General features: G+C 35.9%; 1 protein-coding gene across 1 annotated transcript; it reads right to left on the reverse strand.

Annotated features, from left to right (window-relative positions):
- Window positions 1–1794: 1794 nt before the first annotated feature.
- Window positions 1795–2553, reverse strand: LOC150076076 (uncharacterized). Its single transcript, XM_090387253.1, has one exon. The coding sequence runs from the start codon at window positions 2551–2553 to the stop codon at window positions 1795–1797; it is 759 nt and encodes a 252-aa protein (XP_090243379.1).
- Between the last annotated feature and the right edge of the window lie 17331 nt (window positions 2554–19884).

Raw genomic sequence — 19884 nt, forward strand, 5'->3', positions numbered from 1 at the left:
TTGGTGAGGGGAATGAAGGGATCCTCTTACCAAGAGAGGCTTAAGTACTGCATATTGCAGCGGGCTGAAGACTAGGCACCTGCGAGGTGATCTGATTGAGGCGTGACGTAGCCCAGTGGTCAGGAGAGAGAGTGCATAGCACGCATTCCTTGAGTGGGCCTGGGCTCGAATCCCGTCGATGACGCGAGCAACATTTAATGGGCTTTTTTCACTCCGTGGCTGAGTTAGTTGGTCTCAGGCGTAGACAGCAAGGTTTTTCTCCCCAGTAACTGGGGGTTTTTCGTCCAGCAAAACAGGCAAATCAACCATAGAACATACGCAATTTACAGACACAAATACGGGTTAATGTATTTAATTACGGGCAACCTTAAAATAATAATAATAATAAATTCCTTGAGTGGACCGGGGTTCAATTCCGTGACTACCAAATACGATAAATACTTGTATTGACGATTCATTGTAAACTGTGACTTGGTTGTCGTGCCGGAGTATAAACAAAAAAATTATTTATTTATTATAAAGTCTTGAATGGGTTGAGCACGCTGAATTCTGATGGGATTCTTCCACTTGCTCAGATTACGAACCTAAGGGGGCATAAATTCAAATTGAGGAAAGGCAGTTGTAGATTTGTTGTAGATGTGCGGAAATTTGCCTTTAGCCAGCGGGTGGTTAATTGCTGGAACAAACTTCCATCTGTCGCTGTGGAAGTTGATAGTTTAAATAAATTCAAGGAGGAACTGGACAAACGTTTAGACGGAATGGATGTGTGATTTTTTTTTTTTTTTTTTTTTTTTAATTGGCTGATGCTACATAAGCTGGTTTCCGCTTGCTTTCTTGCTGCCTATATTACTATTACTATTTCAGGGAACTTTGGTAACACCTCCGAACAATATGCTATTGTAGGATACATTTAAGATTTGTATACAGTTAACAGTTTGCAGTTAGCAGTTATTCAAATAGAAAACTAATGTCGTAAGTGAAAGAGAGGGAGCCTAATTTCTAGGTGCAAGGGAAGCAAAATTTCTAATATGCACAGCATATGCTAAATAAAGTTAAGAAGTTAAGGATTTTGAGAATTAGATTTTGCACTGGGGTGTCAGAACATTGTGTGCATTCTATAATTGATTTGAGTGTTTTCTGGGATAAAAACTTCGAATTTCCTGGAAAGCAAATCATGCTACCACGCTCTAAACTGTTTAACGCGGCCATAAGAGAGGGGGAAAAACCATAAACAAAAAATTTTAAATCAAATTTTTATTTTTAGTGGCACCGATACTTGGCTCTCATATCCATATATTTATTTGTCTGTAAAAGTGTATGTCCATTGGCTCTATTTGCATGTTGCTCAAAATGAAAAGCCAGGAACAGCTCACGGAAAAGATCTTATTCCCTTTGCTTCACATCGGCTAATTGGTTGTGAAGGACCTTAGAAATTCCTCGTCGTTGATTGGAATCGAACTCATTTATTTATCGTATGGCAATTCTTACATCTCACAACAACCACCCCATCAATCAAGAAGAAATTACAATATCTCACATCTACGACCACACGAATCTACTCAATTCTGTTTAAATTCACAATTAGTCATATTTATAATATTAAAATAAGAATTATTAAAAAAAAATTAACAACTGTATAACATTTGTACAAAATTTATATATAATATATATGGACTACTATAATTGTATGTCCAAGTTAATATAATCAATTGACATGGGAGTTAATTCCAGGAAGTCTCTCGGATCCCCTTGGTAAGCCCTAAGGGGGCAGTCCTGTATGATGTATTCGATGGTCTACCTTCCATCACCGCAATCACATACCGGAGCGTCAATCCATTTCCACTTGTACAATGCATCAGCACATCTTCCATGTTTAGTCCTAATTCGATTCACTTTTGACCATATTCTTCTAGGAAGACCAAATCCATCAGGTTTCTTGGTAATGCATATTAAGGCTGCTGAACTTAGTGATCGATGGGAACTCCATTCCCGTTTCCATTCAGTAATCAGATCAAACTTTGCACTTATCAATTTCGATGCTCTTCTGACTGAAGGTTTCCTAGAAGGTAGTCTTTCCATCATGGTATCAGCAAAATCATTATGGATTGGTAAACTTGGGATCTCCATTATCCTTTTATACTCCCGGAGAAGAGCTGCAGATCTACGTAGATGTGGAGGAGGTATGTGGCTTAGGATTGGAAGCCGAAAAGTCGGGGTCGATCTTATTGTCCCAGTAATCAACCGCATAGCATAGTTTAATTGGGTGTCGATTAATTTGACATGTGAACTGTTTATCCAAACAGGGCAGCAGTATTCTGCAGCAGAGAACACTAAGCCTATTGCAGTACAGCGAAGCGTCTCCGTCCCGGATCCCCATGTCGAACGACATAATTTCTGAAGAATATTATTCCGAGTTCTTATCTTTGCTGCAGTCTTTTCCATATGCTGTTTATATGACAGGGTTCTATCCAGAGTAACACCCAAATATTCAGGGTATTTACTATTTTTTAAGAGTACTCCGTCGAAGAATACTCTGATATTTGTTGTTGCCATTTTATTACATAGGTGAAAACAAGCCACCTCAATCTTGTTTTTTTTAGGTTGGAGTCTCCATTTTCGAAAAAACTCACAGTATTTTCAAATAATCTGTGAGTATTTGTTCTGTTTGGTTTATCTTGTTATGTCTCGTAGCCAGGGCCCAGTCATCAGCATATCCAAATTTTCTCGCCTTTGTTACAGGCATATTTGCAATGTATAAGCTAAACAATATAGGGGCCAGTACTGAGCCCTGAGGCAAACCATTATTCAGCTTGCTCCATTTGCTGATTTAACTTCCTCTAACTACTCTAAACAAAGTATTCAAAGTATTTTATTAAAGTTTTGCGAGCTCCAGGGTTCCCCTATCCGCCGCTAAAAGGTAACAGTATATATAGTGTACAATTTAAAGCAACTATATACAATGATGATGATATATGATAAAGGCTATTTACAATGATGATGATACATGATAAAGGCTATTTACAATGATGATGATACATAATAAAGGCTATTTACAATGATGATGATTCATGATAAAGGCTATTTACAATGATGATGATACATAAAGGCTATTTACAATGATGATGATGGTACATAAAAGCTATTTACAATGGTAATGATACATAAAGGCTATTTACAATGATAATGGTACAAAATAAAGACTGGACTTCGGAGTAACAGCAGACTGATTAGTATATCAAATAAGAGAATCCAAAAACGGAACCAGTCTGCAAACAAGCCAAAGTGATTAGTCCCCAACAACCAGCTAAGCGTTACAAAGATTTATATTTCAAAAAATAGTTACAATTTCTGGTTTCCAAAACAATAGAAAGGGCCATAAACCCTTCCATCCAAATTTCAAAAAAACCAGTTAAATCTTTCCTACCAACCGACAGACGGCGGTATTTTTCTATAAATTAATATTAAGTTAGTAGTATTTTACTGAACCTCAGGAGTAAGAATTCTTTTCCTCCGTTTAAACATTTTCTCCGCAAAAGTGGAGAAGGCAGCATAATACTCAGGACAGGTAACTAATCTTGGCAGTTAAGAGCAATCGAATACATTTGTGAGAAGTTGAAAGTCCCGTCTTAAATCATCATACAGAGGACAATGAAAGACGAGGTGCTCAACAGTTTCTTGAGCACCACAACTGCTGAGAGGAGTGTTACTTAATCCGAATGAGAACAATTTAGAGTTAAGACTGCCATGACCGGTATATAGAAAAGTAACATATAAGCCAGGAACTACTCTAAACAGCCTATCGGTCAGAATATTTTTGATTAACTGAGCAATAGTTCTACACTTGTAAAAGTTTATAAATTATTCCTTCTCGCCAAACAGTATCATAAGCTGCAGAGAGGTCTGTAAACGCGACCGAGGTTTTAAGGTTCCGCTGGAATCCAGCATCTATGTGAGTTGTTAAAGAGAGGACTTTGTCCGCGCAGCCTCTACCTGGTCTGAATCCAGCTTGCTCAACAGGTATAAATCTTTTGGTCAATCCTATTTAATAATAGACGTTCCAATAGTGTATAGTTTACACTTAATAGGGCAATCGGTCGATAGTTCTCTGACCTGCCATCCGCCTTCCCTGGCTTCAGTAAGGCAATGACCTTCGTAAGTTTAAAAAATCGAGGGAGATCCCCTGTTCTTAGGACATTAGGAAAAAATCTGGATAGCCACATTCGCGTATTTATTCCACAGTTTCTCAAGAATTCCGGATGGATTCCATCGAATCCTGGAGCTTTCCCGCACTTTATGCTAAATATTGCAGTTGTAATCTCATCCAATGTAAATGGGGATGAATATTCCGAGTCTTTAGGAGTTTTTAATTTCACAATCTTATATCTCTTCTTAATATCAATGGTACTTTTCTTTTGGAGCACGTGACGTTGAAACGATGTGTGACGCTGTTCTGTTTGGTGTCACCATGGAATTATCTCTAAGTATCGGTAAGCCACCACGAAGTTTCCTCAGCAGCGACCACGCTGCTCTACTAGAACGTTTTAGATCCAAGTTCTCCACTGTTTCCATCCATTTCTCCTTACGACTTTGATCTAAACTGTCTGTCAATTCATCTGCTATTTCCTTACTGTTATTTTCTAAAAATTCTTGATATAGTCTTTCACTATTTTCACTCCAACCTGGGACATATTGCCTTCTATATCCTCTTGGTATATACTTTTTTGCTATTGCGATCACCATACAAACAAACCTCCCGTAGCTCCCACTCTCGGGGGGGTGGGGGGATCCATCTGATGCCTCATCCAGGTCATCAGAGAAACCTCCCACTTTGCCTTCCTGAATTTTCAGCGAGGAACCGGGTATGAGGTCACCAAACGGACCTGCATCCCAATCTGCAGCAAAACAGGACGGTGCTGGCTATGGGGAAAGTCCTCAAGTACTTTTCGTGTAGCCATTAAATACTGTCCATTATTAATCCTAGTCACAAAACATGTCTGGGTTATATTATTTTTTCCATTGTGCTGATTTAAACGTACCCCTGTCCTTTGCATCAAAGACGAGGTAATTATTTTGATCTTCTGCCCAGTTCATCAGGCTTTCCCCATTGAAATCATTCTGTTGATATTTCCAATCATTGTGATGGCTATTAAAGTCTTCCACATAAATTGTTAGATGGTCATATGTATGTAGCACATACTTTGGCCACTGGATTTTTGGAGGCATATAGATGTTTACAATCGTGATGCCATTTCTTTTTATAGTAATAGTGTAAATGTCGTCTTTCTCCTCAGTTGGTATCAAGGATATGTTCTCTATATTATCCCTTGTATAAGTTATCATTCCATACATCTTATGGAGAATAACTCCTACTATACTATATCCTTGGAGTTTACATCTCATTCTAAGTTGTTCCCTGTCTGCAACACGGGTTTCCTGGATAAGCACCAAGTCAGCTTCGTTTTGTTTTAAAATTTTTAATAGGCATTGACACTTTGCTCTGTTTATGCCTTCAATGTTCAGCTGGCAGATATGGATTTTTGGTCCGATCTCCCTATGATAAACATCCATCTCAATATGATAGTGTGATTTAGCAAGAATCCAAACCAGGAGATCACAGATAGTTTGGCTGCCAGTAGCGGTAGTTCATTTAGCGTAACCCGGGGTGCACCACGTGGAGGCGAATTAGCATTACATCCCAAATCGAACTCAGACCTCTATAAACAAGTGGCAGATGACGATGTATGGTTCTGACTAAGTTCACACGGAGGACTTCCGAAAAAAGAGACAAAAAACTTCTGGAACTGTTTCAGAGAAGAGACATAGATGTAAACAATCGGTTGACCACTGAAATAAATTATCTGTAAAGGTCACCGAGGTTCAGAGCTTGAAAAAGTTCAAAGAGGAACTGAGCGAATACTTACTGGCAGCTTCTGAACGGTAGTTCAACTCCGCCGTGGTACACTGATTTATTGTATTGTATTATGTATACGTGTCAAGGGTGGCACCCAGACTAATGTCCATCTCCTCGTGTATATTCTGTATCAAAAAAAAAAAAAAAAAAAAAACAGGCCATCAGTGAGCAGGCACTATCTGAGTGCCTGATACCTGCTGCCCATCCCTAGGACATGAAGCCGGGCCTGGGTCTACTGCTCTGTCAGTGCAATTTGCACAAAAAATCCCACACCCACCAGAAGTAGTGCAATACCGGTGGGTGCCAGCAATCCCGCTCCCAGGCTGCCCAAACCTGGAAGGCAGCAAAAAAAACAATAAATAAATAAAATAAATAATAAAAAAACTAATAAAATAAATAAATAAATAATAAAAAACTAATAAAAATAAACAAAAAATAAATAAATAAAAAATAAAATAAAATCATAAATAAATAATAAAATAAAATAATAAATAAATAATAAAATAAAATAATAAATAAATAAATAATAAAATAAAATAAATAAATAAATAAAATAAAAAAAATATATATATATACAAAAATTAAAATAAAATAAAAAAATAAAATAAATAAATAAAAATAAAATAAATAAATAAATAAAAATAAATAAAAAAATGCTAAAATAAAATAATAATACACTGTGATGAAAGGGGAAGTTTTTTTTGTGGCAGCTGTAGCAAAAGACTAACTTCTTTACATCATCTGTTCATTCTAATACTAATACTAATCCCCGGATACCTTTAAGAAGCTACCAGCTTCTTCAATCCTCGTAATTAGCACGGTAGTCACGACCATCGTTGTTCCACATTATGTGAAAAAGACCTAGACTCTAATCCATTGTGGCTGAGTTAGTCGGTCTCGGGCAAAGTCTGTATGGTTTTATCACCCAGAAGTTTTAGTTTTTCATTCAGCAAACAGACAAATCGGAAAATATAGTGACGCCTGAGCTGTTTTTTTTTTTTTTTTTTTGTTTTTTGTTTGTTTTTTTTTGACAGGAAACAAGACAAGACTGATTGAGTTTTGAAAGAAATGAAATTAGCCCAGTGAGAAGAAACTGGATAACTGTCAAAATGGTGATGTAGAATATTACTTACAATCACCTGCCAAACTGTATTTATTTGTTAAAGTGGAAATTCGAATGTTGTGTGCTGCTAACTGCAAAATAATGGTCAGCATGTCCATTCAAAAGAAAAAGGTCATTGATAATATAACATGAAAAGATCAGCCTTTCCATTGTATATCTTCCTTGATGAAAGAGCAAATATTGAACTATTCCTGAATTGTGTGAGTAGTTAGAAGACGGGGGTCAATCATCTGCATTACACAAAGGGAATTACCAAAAAAGGAAACTGGCTACTGAATTGGAAAATAGACCACAGGATGGAACCGTGTTTAAAAGGTCTTTATGTCAAATCTGATCAAATGACTTTGAAATGCAAAGAGGAATATTTTGAGTTTCTTCAAAATGTTTAAAGAAATTTGAACAAAAACAAGTGAAAATGGTTGGATACAGATGCGATTCATACTCGCGATCATTAATCATACGATATGTTTCAAGATAGTGCGTAAGAGCTGAAGTTAATGGATTTTTCCATTACTCCAGAAACGACTGAGGTAAGGACAATGGGACTGAATAGTAGCGATTTTTTTCCTTCTTAAGAAAACTACTTGCGGAATAAGAATGCTAAAATGCGACCTAAAAGGAGTTAACTCTGTAGCACAAGTTTTAAGAGCAACTGTAGGAATAGTTTCAGAATAGAGTCAGGGTCTCTAGACTTGCTGGCATCCAGAGTTTCGTAGAATTTTCTAATCCTCGTATTGAAACCACAAGCGACACATATGCATACAAATATAAATATTTTGGAGATGGGTAAGTATGAAAAACTAGGAATGATTTCCTGTTTTTTTAAGGCCGATGCAGAAAACGCATGTTTCGTTGCGTCATTTGGCTTTTCTAATACTAATGCATTTATTTGATTGGTGTTTACGTATTTCTTTGTGTTGCAAAACATGAGTCAGGCAGCTCAGTTAGACTACGCCCAAAAAGGAAAACTTTCGCCTCACGCGAATTCTCTAACCCCATCTTGATTCCAGATATGAAATAGGGGAAATCTCCCTATACGAAGAATCAAGTGGAGTGATATCTTTCCTTTTTGAGGAAGTGTGAATTTTAATCTGAAAAGAGTGACTGATTTCGCTGTTGTTAACACAAAAGTGTTATTATAGACCAAGTAAATCATAAAAGAGATTTTGTCTGTTAAGTTAAAATTTATATCTAGTGTGAGGATCTCATTAAGCGAAAAGAAACAAACAGAATTACGAACTTAAATAATTAATGAATTTATCTATTTTCAACGAAGCTTATTTTTCATTTTGAAGTCATCCGTTCGGTTCTGAAGTTACGAGGGCTGTTCAATAAAGAATGATCATAATTTTTCATGAACAGTACTGCTTCCTATTTCTAGCTGATGGAATTTAAGACCAAATCAAGATGCAACACATAGCAACTGCGCAGTTGACTTGGTGGTCGATCAAGTTTATGCCTATTCAGTTTCGCCTACGTAACAATGGACGTGAGGAACAGTATGCTGCTTTCAAATTTTGTTTCCGTCTCAAGAAAACATCAGTTGAAGCGTATGAATTGTAAAAGAGGCTTATGGTGAATTTACGCTTCCATATAGCATAGCTCGCAGGTGGTTTAGAATGTTTAATGATGGACGTGATTCAATCACGAAAATCAACAGTCATGGAGCTCCAACCATCGTTGTCACCACAGAAATCATAAACACTACTTCTGTTATCATGAGAGAAGATCGTCGTATAACAGTAAGGCAACTGGCAGAGACGTAGAGAATATCAGTAGGAAGCACGCACGGTATTCTCCATGATTACTCACACCTGAGCAACAGCAAGTTCTCATGGAGGTTTGTCAGGAGCTGCAACGGCTGGTTATTGAAGATGGTGATGTTCTGCACAAGGTGATAACTGCGGATGAGACATGGCTTCTTCATTTCGACCAAGGGAGTAAGCAACAAAGCTCTGTAAGTCTACGTTATCGCTAACACCAAAAAAAGCAAAAGTTGTGCTTTCTTCAGGAAAGGTTATGGGCATTTCTTTTTTTGACATTCAAGGAATGGTTTACCAGCATGTTGTGCCACGTCAATACGACTGTTACGGGACCTTGCTGCATCACAACAATGCGAGGCCTCACATTGTTCATGCTGTTATCCAGGACTTAGCCAGCATTAATGTCGAAATGTTCCTCATACGCCTTACAGCTCTGATCTTACACCCTGCGAATTTTTTTTTTTTTGCCAAAGTTAATAAAAGATGCTGCGAGGTAAACATTTCCACTCATCAGAAGTTGCAAAGACATCGGAGGCGATTCTCAAACGCATGTCAAAAATTGGCTTCCACCATGTTTCTGAAGAATGGCAGAAACTTTAACTATGAGAAATAACGGACGCTAACTGTTCTGTGTGATTTATTATTCAACATTGTGACTGATATTTGTTTATCCCACTGAATACAGACTTTGCCCAAGACAAATTTCGCATATTGTGGTACCTGAGTGAAAGGCGGTACAAACACGTGCCTTAAGTTACTAACTTTTTCACCTTTATTTACAGAGTAAACTAATTTTCATGGCTTCGAACTAGCGCACGCTTTGATCTTCCGATTTTGGTAAATTTATCTGCAGCTGGTGCTTCTTTTTACATGACATTAACTAGGAGGAGCTATGTTTCCATCTACCGCTTGGTTGGAGTTGCATCCGTAAATTCTGTTGACAGCTCTGAAGGGTAGCCTGGATCTGATTTAGAGTTTTCCGGAGGAGGAGGAGGAGGACGACTTTGTTCGTACTACGGATGAACTACTTCACGGTGATAGAGGGCTCTTCACTTGACAGCTTCCTCTTCGTCAATGAGAGTAATCTTCATCCATTCTCAGTCTCAGACTTATGGAGAAAGAGGGGGAAGAGTTTCCTCCAACGCCCTCGCCGCGGTCCACCCACCGTTTATAGGTCTGCTTGGGTATGGGGGGGGAGAGGTGTCTTTGTATTCATCTAATTGTTAACTCTCCCGACTGCTTTCACCTACCATGGATCTTTCACAATCACTGACCGACGAAAGACCGCTGTCCTACTTGTCCCCCACAGTCCCTAACCTCATCCTTGCACGAGCTACGGACACAGGACCTTTTCGTACACGCCCACCTAAAACGGACCCCTTCCGTTTCCTTTTTAATTCCATCTTTAGCTCTTTACAGTTTCATTGTGAAATTATCCTTGAAGACTTTCCGACAAAAGATGAGGATGGTCATCTTTTGTTAAGTGTAAATCATTGCCGGACGATGAAGGAACCATTATCTGCTCTTCCCGTGTGCTTAACGATGTCAGTGAATGGAGAAAGCAACGGGGTTGTCGTAACTACACGGAGGGATGCGAATAATGAGTCAGTTAGTAGAGGTCTTTGGAGACCACGTGGTGTTAAAAGTCGTTTTGTTGTGTATGTATCTATTGGCTTTATCAGAAAAAGAAGACCCTTTTTTGGAAAGGATTTTTCCCGCGTTAATGACGTCACAAGGTGAGGAACATTACGCAACCAACGTTTCCAACTTAGATTTTACGAGTGTCAGTTTACCACGAGACGTTATCAGAATTAGCGATCTGCGATCGAGCGTGAAGGAATAAAGATAGTTTTTTGTTATCTTCCCACTAATGATTGTATCTCTCGGTGGTTCTCGAACCTCCCCACTGACACCGTAATACATTTCATTATGTGTGGCGTAAGTTGAAACCTCCTGGAATTGTTTAACCGACTCACTCAGCCAAGCCAGCCATAAATATTCACATCCTTTTAACATAAATAACGAACGATCCCACGGTTGGGTGTCGTTAGATGGTGGCAGACTACATCTTCGATATCGCAGTCACGTTCAGAAGCAACCACTCCCGCGACGTCGTTCGGTATTAGTCTATAATTAGACATGCTCAACCCCGTCCGCTTCCCCCTATCACCTCTCATGAGGCGCGAGAAAACTCGGTGCCCCACTAGTGATTAAGAAATGATTAAGGATGTGATCGAAATTTTAAGGTGATGTCACGTGTACTACTGCATTATTTCATCCCCCTCCTCACCTTATTCTCCCCCCTCTCTTTTGAGCGTGCCTTTGCTTCAGGAAATCAGAACCATGACTATCATATCACTATGTTCAAATTCAGATAAGACTTTAATAATTTCTGAATAGTTCAAGCGCAAACCACTTTTCTAATTTCAAATTTTTATGGCTATAAAAGAAACACGAAAACAGTAACAGAGTAAATTAGGAGGGGGAAGTAAAAAAAAAAAAAAAAAAAAAAAAATCACTTCTCGTAATAAATTGGAGTTAGTGCACACTGAAGTTAATCATTTGTTTTCTTACTATGAAAACAAGGTTCCAACGCTGAGAAAAATCATAGCGCCACCATTCCCTCAAGTCTCAAGTTGTGAACATTCCCTTTATTCCCTCAAATTGTGAACGTCGAACAGGGAAGGAAATTTAACAGGTTTTTTTTTGCTTTCTTTGTTTTTATTTATTCACGTTGTGTTCAACTTAGTCGGACTCAGATGAGGATTGCATATATCTATTGCATGTATTCTACCATTTCACCGTTTTCTTTGGCCGGTGTGCTCATTTTACAAGTTTGCCTATCCATTAGTGCTTGCTTTGTGGGTGCATCCAGGGCTGATTGGGGGGGGGGGGGAGTTAGGGTACAACTCACTCGGTCATCCAATTGTAAAGGGTCCAAAATGGTAACAAAGCTCCTTTTGTTCCCAGCAAGGAACACTCGGTGGACCAAACTAATTCTTGCACCCGAATCTGCAAGCTGTAGGAACTGCCCTGGGTGCGCATCCCACAAAAGGGGCAAACCGACCGTATACGTACCTCGTGCGATTGGTCTGTATTGGACAGAGGTATAGAAACTAAGTTTTCATTTGGGCTTCTCTGGTGTTTTTCGTTCCGCTTAAGGGACGAAAAATACTAGAACGCTCCTTCTGTAAATCGCTCCTTCTTTTGTCTTCTTTTCTGTCACTTTTCAATGCTAGAATTTTCTGTCAGTTTATTAGTTTTTCATATATATATATATATATTTAGAACTCCAGGTATATGTATATAGTTGGTTGAGGTGTTCATTGTGCAGAATGCCAACCTAAAGGAATTAAAGAAAGCAAAATAGAAATACAGTATAAGAAAAGAAGGATTTAAAAGCTAAAAGAAGGTGAAAAAAATAATAATAAGGTACAAAATCAATATGAGAAAGATAAGATCTACATAATATCAGCATGGATGCTTAACTTTTTTAGTGAATTTGGTGTAATAAGGAAATATTTAACATAAAAACCCACGGCAAAGTGAAAAAAATGTTTTAAATATTAATAATGAAAGTACAAGGGAATGGAATATCACAGCAAACTTCGTCAGGGAACTACAACTGTGATAATCGATCCGGATCATAGCGTCTTGTTCATCTAAATCAATGTAAGTGAAAAGTTATAGAAGTGTAATAATGAGTGCAATGTAAATCAGTTTTAAATTTAGAAACCTGCATTGGCCAAGATGGTGGTCCTTATCAATAAACTAGAAAATATATAGCATGTTTTAAATCAAAATTTACAATTAAAAAAATAATAATTTTTGATTTTAAAATTAATTTTATCAGAGCCTGGCAACAAACATAATATCCAATGCTTCAGCTACAGTATACGATATATGAATAGCCTTTGTCTGATTTTAGTGAAATTTGGGAAGACGTGACAAATCATTCCAAGATGGTCAAATATAAAATTTCGTAAAAATCCATCCATTGGCAGGCGAATTACTACATTAGGACGGAAATAATAATAATGAAAGGAATAATTAATTGCTGGATTGCTGTGAGTGCTTTAATAAAATTTGAAGTGGCTCAACAAATCTTTTTAAAAGATCCAAATATAAAATTTCATGAAAATCCGTCCACCTGGAGTCGGATTGGTTACATGCGGACAGACAGAAGGACGGACATCACGAACACAATCGGCTTATTATACCTATATGCTAATACCCCTAAAAAATGTCGGAAATTATTAGTGCCTAAACTAAGAAGGAAACTACAAGAAAATACAGACGGAGAATATTGGATGAATCCCTAAATTCCAGAATGAATTTAGTGATTCATCCCATCCAGCACTGAAAACGAAAATAAAGAACGAACAGAGTAGCAAAATAAAGGATGTTAAACTTTGTGAAGGAGGAAAAAAGTTAATATAGGAAGAACAGAAGGCCGCAGTGACTGCTGAATACTGTGCTGTTTCTTGTATTCTGTCTATCTTGTGAACTCCTCTGACCATTTGGTAGTCCCGGAATATAAACAGAAAATTTATTTTATTTATATAGTTTCTCGATACGCCTTCATAAAACTAATGGCTTACAAGAAATAAGAAGAATATAAAAAAATTAAAAGAAAGGGTAGAAAAATAGATCGACTCAGGATCTTTTTACTTTGTAGTGGCTCTAGCTCATAAAAATTCCTCTCTATTTCTTACTTTCCAACTTCTCAATAGGTGAAATCCGATAAATCCTAGGATAGTTAAAAGTTCAAAATATCGAAAGACTTTCAGCATCAATGGTTTTCACTTTTCCAGTTTGTAAACAAGGCCATGGGGGTAATATATTTGCTATCTGAGTAACATGTATTCGGAATAAAGTGTACAGTATATGTTACCCAGACAACCTTGCAGGAATATTAGATATATTCCCCTATGTCCTTGTTTAAATATCAGAAAAGTGAATGAACCACGAAACTTTCGTTGCTTCAGTTTTTACCCTGTCACTAACAATATTTCAGGTATGGGAAAAATATCAATCCTATGCTCTTATTTAAAAATCGGAAAAGTGATGAAGTGCATAAAGGGAAGCAATGGTAATTTCTTGCTTCATTCGCTTTTTCGAATTTTAAACTATGGTATGGGGAGGTACAGTGGCGGACAAAAAACTGCATCACCTTTAAAAAAGTAACATTTGTAATGAAATGTATAGGATATTGTTTGACACAGTCATTTTGTTTGTCGCAATGCAAAGATATTGCGTAAGATAACGCTTCTATTGCATCAGACAGTAGTTGCAAGGTATTGCACCAGCCGTTTCTATAAATACGGCGTTGGAAGGGTATACAGGCTCATTAGCATCCTGTTTTGCGGAGGTGTAAGCATGGCTCCATATGTTCAGTTGACACCAAGAAAAAAAAGTGTAGCTGTTGCTCTGTCCCAGGAAGGAAGGGGCTTTCTACGCTTAGTATAGCTAATAAAATAGGCTGCCACCAGTCAACAGTGTCCCGGATGCTGAAATTAAAGTGTGAAGCCGGTGATGTGAAGAGAAGACCTGGATCAGGCCTTAAGAGAGTGATTACGCCTTCCCAAGGTCGATATTTGAAACGCATATGCCTTCGTAATCGCCATGCTAGTGCTCCTGATCTAAAACTGGACTTTGAGATGGCCTCTTGTGTTGAAACAAGTGCACGAACTATCCAAATACGGCTTTCGGAATGTGGTCTGCATGCTTATCGACCTAAGAAGAAGCCTTTGTTGACCCAAAAAATGAGGAAGAAGCGACTTGCTTGGGCTAAAATGCATGTTTCGTGGACAAAAGAGCAATCAATGTCATCTTTTCTGACGAATCGAAATTCAACCTGCATGGCTCGGATGGAAAGCGATATGTCAGAAGACGAAAATCGGAGGCATACTATCCTGACTGCATAACAAGCAAAGGGGTGGGGCGAATTAAGTTTCTGCATTCACCGGAACGGAGAATGCAGAAACCTACACTACTGTCTTGGAGGAGTGATTGAAATCCGTTATTAGGGATCACCACACAGACGTCCAAAACTGCATTTTTCAACAGGACTCAGCACCTCGCCACACAGCAAAATTGGTAAATTTTATGCTGTTTAGATTTAATAATGAGTTTGTCTTCTTGTCTCACAAAGCTTAAAACATACTTACACCAATATTTTCTCTCGTTTTTCTCCCTTAAAATGCAGTCATATCTCATAAATGCTGGCATTGCAGTGTTGGACTAGCCCGGCAACAGAGCAGATTTGAACCCCATTGAAAATTGCTGGTACATAATGTCGTCTAAAATTGCTCAGAAAAAGCCAACAAGTAAGATTCAGCTGCAGGAGAGCATTGTAAGGGTGTGGTATCACGAAATTGGGCAACCGTATATCCAGAAGTTGATTAACTTTATGCCAGATCGTTGCAAGGTTGTAATTGCAGCTAGAGGAGGAACAACAAAATATTAAGGATTTATTTTGCTGATTTACAGTACATAATACTATTACGTTAACTTGTCATTTCAGTTTGTACACGTAAATGCAATAAAATGTATGTTTGGTTGTCATGATTGCCATTTGCATGATTTCTCATATTTCCATTAATTACGCATTTTACCCTTTGGGAAGATATTTATGGCAATTAGGTATATCAGGTGGAGTCTTTTTATTGGATTTCATTCACAGAGGTATATATCCCGTTTAACAAATGCATTTTGAACGTTTCCGCAACCCACAATGCAGCGCAAAAGACATTACTGTATTTGCAAAATTCACAAGTGATGCAATTTGGTTTTTTTTTGTCCGCCCCTGTATATCTAATATCTTCGCAAACATATTAACTATATTTGGAGCAGGTAATGCACAGTACTTCAGTTAGATAATGGAAAAGTATTCTCAGATGTGATTCTAACCGGCTTTTACCAACGCAAACTGTTCAATACTAGGATTTACTGTAATAGAGTGGTAAAAATCTGAAATAAAGTGAAATGTGTTGATATTTGGGGCATAATATACAGTACTTCAGTCATAAATGGAAAAGATTCGGAAGTCCACCAATTCGTTTTGGTAAATCCCAAAATTTCAGACTTTTACCAAAGCGAATTGGAAAAGCCTATTATGATTTATCTGATTTTGGGCTTTTACACTTATTTGTATTATGTATTAGTGTTCCGATAATCCAAGTCTCTATAAACGGAAGCCATCTCGACTCACATAAATATTAAAATAAAAATATGTAAATTATGTTTGTTATTTTTTTATTATTATTAAACTGTTTAAACTTTGGTTAAAAAGAATTACAAATAAGTTTTTAAAATTTTTAAATTAAATGTATAACTTGAAACAGAGCTAAAGTACAAGAAGAGTGCGCCTTTTTATATTTGTTAATTAATTACGCAATTTTACTATCTTTTCTTTCATTAGCTAAGTAAAATTTTTAATGAAGTTTAATAAATAAAATTACAAAATACATTTTAATATTAATTTTACTATTTTGTATAATCGATGTTTCAGTAATTCCAGGTGGCTCTGGTTCCGTTTAATTCACATTATCATTTTCTCAAAATTACAGAATTTTCTTAAAATGTTATAGATGTATCTATGTGAGGGTACACTGTATTCTACAAAGAATTGACAAAATGAATTTCATTGTTTATAAACACAGGAAAGAAAGCTTCCCATATCCATTACATTCAACAAACTAAATTTTCTGTTTGCAGAACACATTTTGTGATTCTGTTTTTCGCCTTTTTTCTACTGCTAACGTGTGCAACATAGTACTGTATTCCGATATTTTAAAATATTTTTACATAAATCGTGTGCTTTGTACCATACTTGTCTTATTTATTTTGTTATTATTATAATCTTTTTTTTTTTAAAATTACGTCGGTTGTACATGCGTAAACAAACAATTGAGCATGAGTACATGATTTGTAATGATACTGCAGCATGCAGCTTCATTTATAAAATATTGCATATAGTGCTGCCATCTATCGCTAACAGTCACAAACAATTATATTTCATTCAAGCTAAAAAAATATTCACAATTGAAAAAATAGTTAAAAATTACACTTGAAAAAATTACTTTCAAAATGTAATGCAATTCTCAAATGTCATTTTTTCAAAATTATTTAAAACTTTTTTTTTTTTTTTTAACTATAAATCAACCAGCTTTCATTTTATTTACATATTTTGGGAGATACCATAACCGTATATGTGGGGATGAGACATCAGAAAATGCACATGACACTTTATAAAAGTCTCATGTAAATTCCCATAAAATCATATTACTTCGAAAGAGACAACGATATATTTATCATTTATTGTATTTGTTTTTAATAACTTCCTTATCTTTCGAGCCGTATTCTATGACTGTTAAGTACTGTATATATGTATATATTTGGAGGAAAAATCTTTTTTTACGACTGGGGTCATAACCTGTACTTTGAGAATATTTTTAAACCGATGTTTTTATTTTATTTTGTATATTTATCATTCTAATCACTAAGGCTTGCCAGCAAATATTGCGGAAACTAATTAAACATACCAATAACCGTGTCATTTTATGATAATAATACAATGTATAATGGTGGTGATTTCTTTAAAAAAACTTTAGCCCCTGTAATGAACATAATTCATCTTTCTTGGCCGCCTTCTAAAATCCAAAGTTGAATTTTGACCCAACCTGCAACTTCTGTCCTGAAGCATTAAATAAATAACTGTAATGTAACTTTATTGTAGGTCTCTCTCTCTCTGGCTTATTTATTTATTATTATTATTTTTTTATTTATGCAAACAATAATCTGCATGTGATAGGCGAGGCACGCAGATGTCAGACACCACTCCTCTAGTAATGAAACAAAAAGCCTAGCGACTGCCCCGCCCACAATACAGACACCTAACTGTTAAAGCTATAGAGGGTATTTTAATGGGAATAATTATTAGAATAATTAATAACAATGATAAGAGAAAACAAACGCTGCCATCTCATTTGATCAAACATTTCAAAGAACTCTAGCGAATTTCATGACAATTTGACATAAAATATTAATAGTAGATATGAATTGAATTTTCATTTGCCGCGCCTAGAATCAGATAAGCCCAACCTTTGAATCTAAACGCAAACGTTTATAACGGGAAGAGTTGAATATGTCGATACTAAAATAACTTTTTTTTTTTTTTAACTTTGGTCCTAATCATTACGAATAACTGAATTATTAATTGAACTGAAACTAAACACGAGGCAATAATTTTGGCGCCTGGATATAACCCCACCTCGTAAGATTCAAAAAAGGTTTTATTTCCCTAGTCATTAAGCATAGCTTAAATGTTGTATTCTAAATAAGTTTTTTTTTTCTTTTAATATTCTCATGGATTTCAGAATTGATTTGGTATTTCGGTTTCTTTTTAATTAAATATATACCCTCCTGTATATAAATTTATAAATTATAAATTAATACTATCGACCAGAACTCTAAGAAGATATGTTCTTTTTATCGCAAATTACGTGTCTATTGTGTTTATATAGATATATAAAGTTGATTAATATTAAATCTAAAATAAGTTAGTTTATTTTTTTTTTTAAATAGTACGCAATGTATGTGCCCATTTTTATTTTTCTTATAGATATATTTTACGAACTGTTTCTATATGTGCATTACGTATTTTATTGGGTCACATGGTGGAAACATCAGTAGTTGGGTAATATGGTTTTTCTTTAATAAACAAAAATTACTTTTAAAAAAATCCCACAGAAAATAAATAAATTACACTGCTGCCATCTACCGAGTGAATATAAATAAACAGAATTCCATGGAAATCTGTATTTATTTTCAAGAATTATATAATCTGTTGCAGCTAGAATTCTTAAAAATTTATTCTATGTACAAGTTAGTGCAATTGCATCATTTCAGTACATAGCTAACTACTTAAGTAGTTATAAATTGGCATCATTAATATATCTCATATTGTGAATACCTTCACAACGAGTTGCCATGATATTGCACTACCTCGAATAAGTAACGCTTCACCATAGGAGAAGACTATTGTTACTTATTCTCAGTGGAAACCAAACCATCAAAAGGAAGGAAAGATACAGTTACTTCTTCATATAACAGAAGTTTATAATAGGTATTTAATATCTATATAATATATGCATGTATAATAATTTATATTATATAATTAATTATATTAATTATATATGTATAATACATGCATGCACACTCTACTATACACTAAATGTATACATTATACACATAATTTATTAAAAACTTATATATAATAAGCTAATTATAGCCATGGATTTTAACTTACTAGCTAAAGTTATTTTTAATTGTTAAATGCATAATGGGGAACGTAATAGGGCGCTATAATCTATTTAATCCTTTGAATAAAATATAGACATAATCTTAAAAATAGCAGCTAAAATGGTGTTTTTTCTCACTGCATTGTATGTACTATTTAATATTATGTATTACTCCATGAAATTAGTTTGATGAAACAGTGTGACGTTGCTTAAAATTAGAAATAACCAATGAGCTCTTTCATTAAACTAGAGAACTGAATTAATAACTTTATTTACTAGTTATTTAAACGAATTGACTTTATTTTTTTAAATTTTCGGATAAAAAGCGTCAAACAGAATGTTATGAAATGTTTAAAGCATTGCTTTAAATAAAATGACTCCTAAATTCAGCAAATTATTTTTACTGTTAGTATTATTTGTCTAGACCGAAATACGGAAAGGAAGAAGGGATCAGATGAAATCAGGGGAACTGAACAAAAGCCCACGTGAGTAGCACAGTGGTTACTATCACTCTATCCCAAAACTGGGTGGAAAAGGTCTGAGTTCGAATCCCATCAATGAGGCGAGGAATTTTTGTGGGCTTTCTTGACAACGTGACTGAGTTAGTCGGTCTTAGGTGTAGGGTTGTATGGTTTCCTCTCGGAAGCTCGTGTTCTTCTTCAGGCAAACAGCAAACCGACCGAAGAATACAAGCAGTTACAGACAGAAAAATGACGTCTCGTAGCTTTAGTTGTTTAGCACATAGCTAACCTTAGCTAAATACGCAAAATATTTTCTGACATA

Source organism: Mastigoproctus giganteus, chromosome 13 (genome assembly GCF_048544385.1).
Source record: "Mastigoproctus giganteus isolate SK-2022 chromosome 13, ASM4854438v1, whole genome shotgun sequence".
NCBI classification, from domain to species: Eukaryota; Metazoa; Arthropoda; class Arachnida; order Uropygi; family Thelyphonidae; genus Mastigoproctus; species Mastigoproctus giganteus.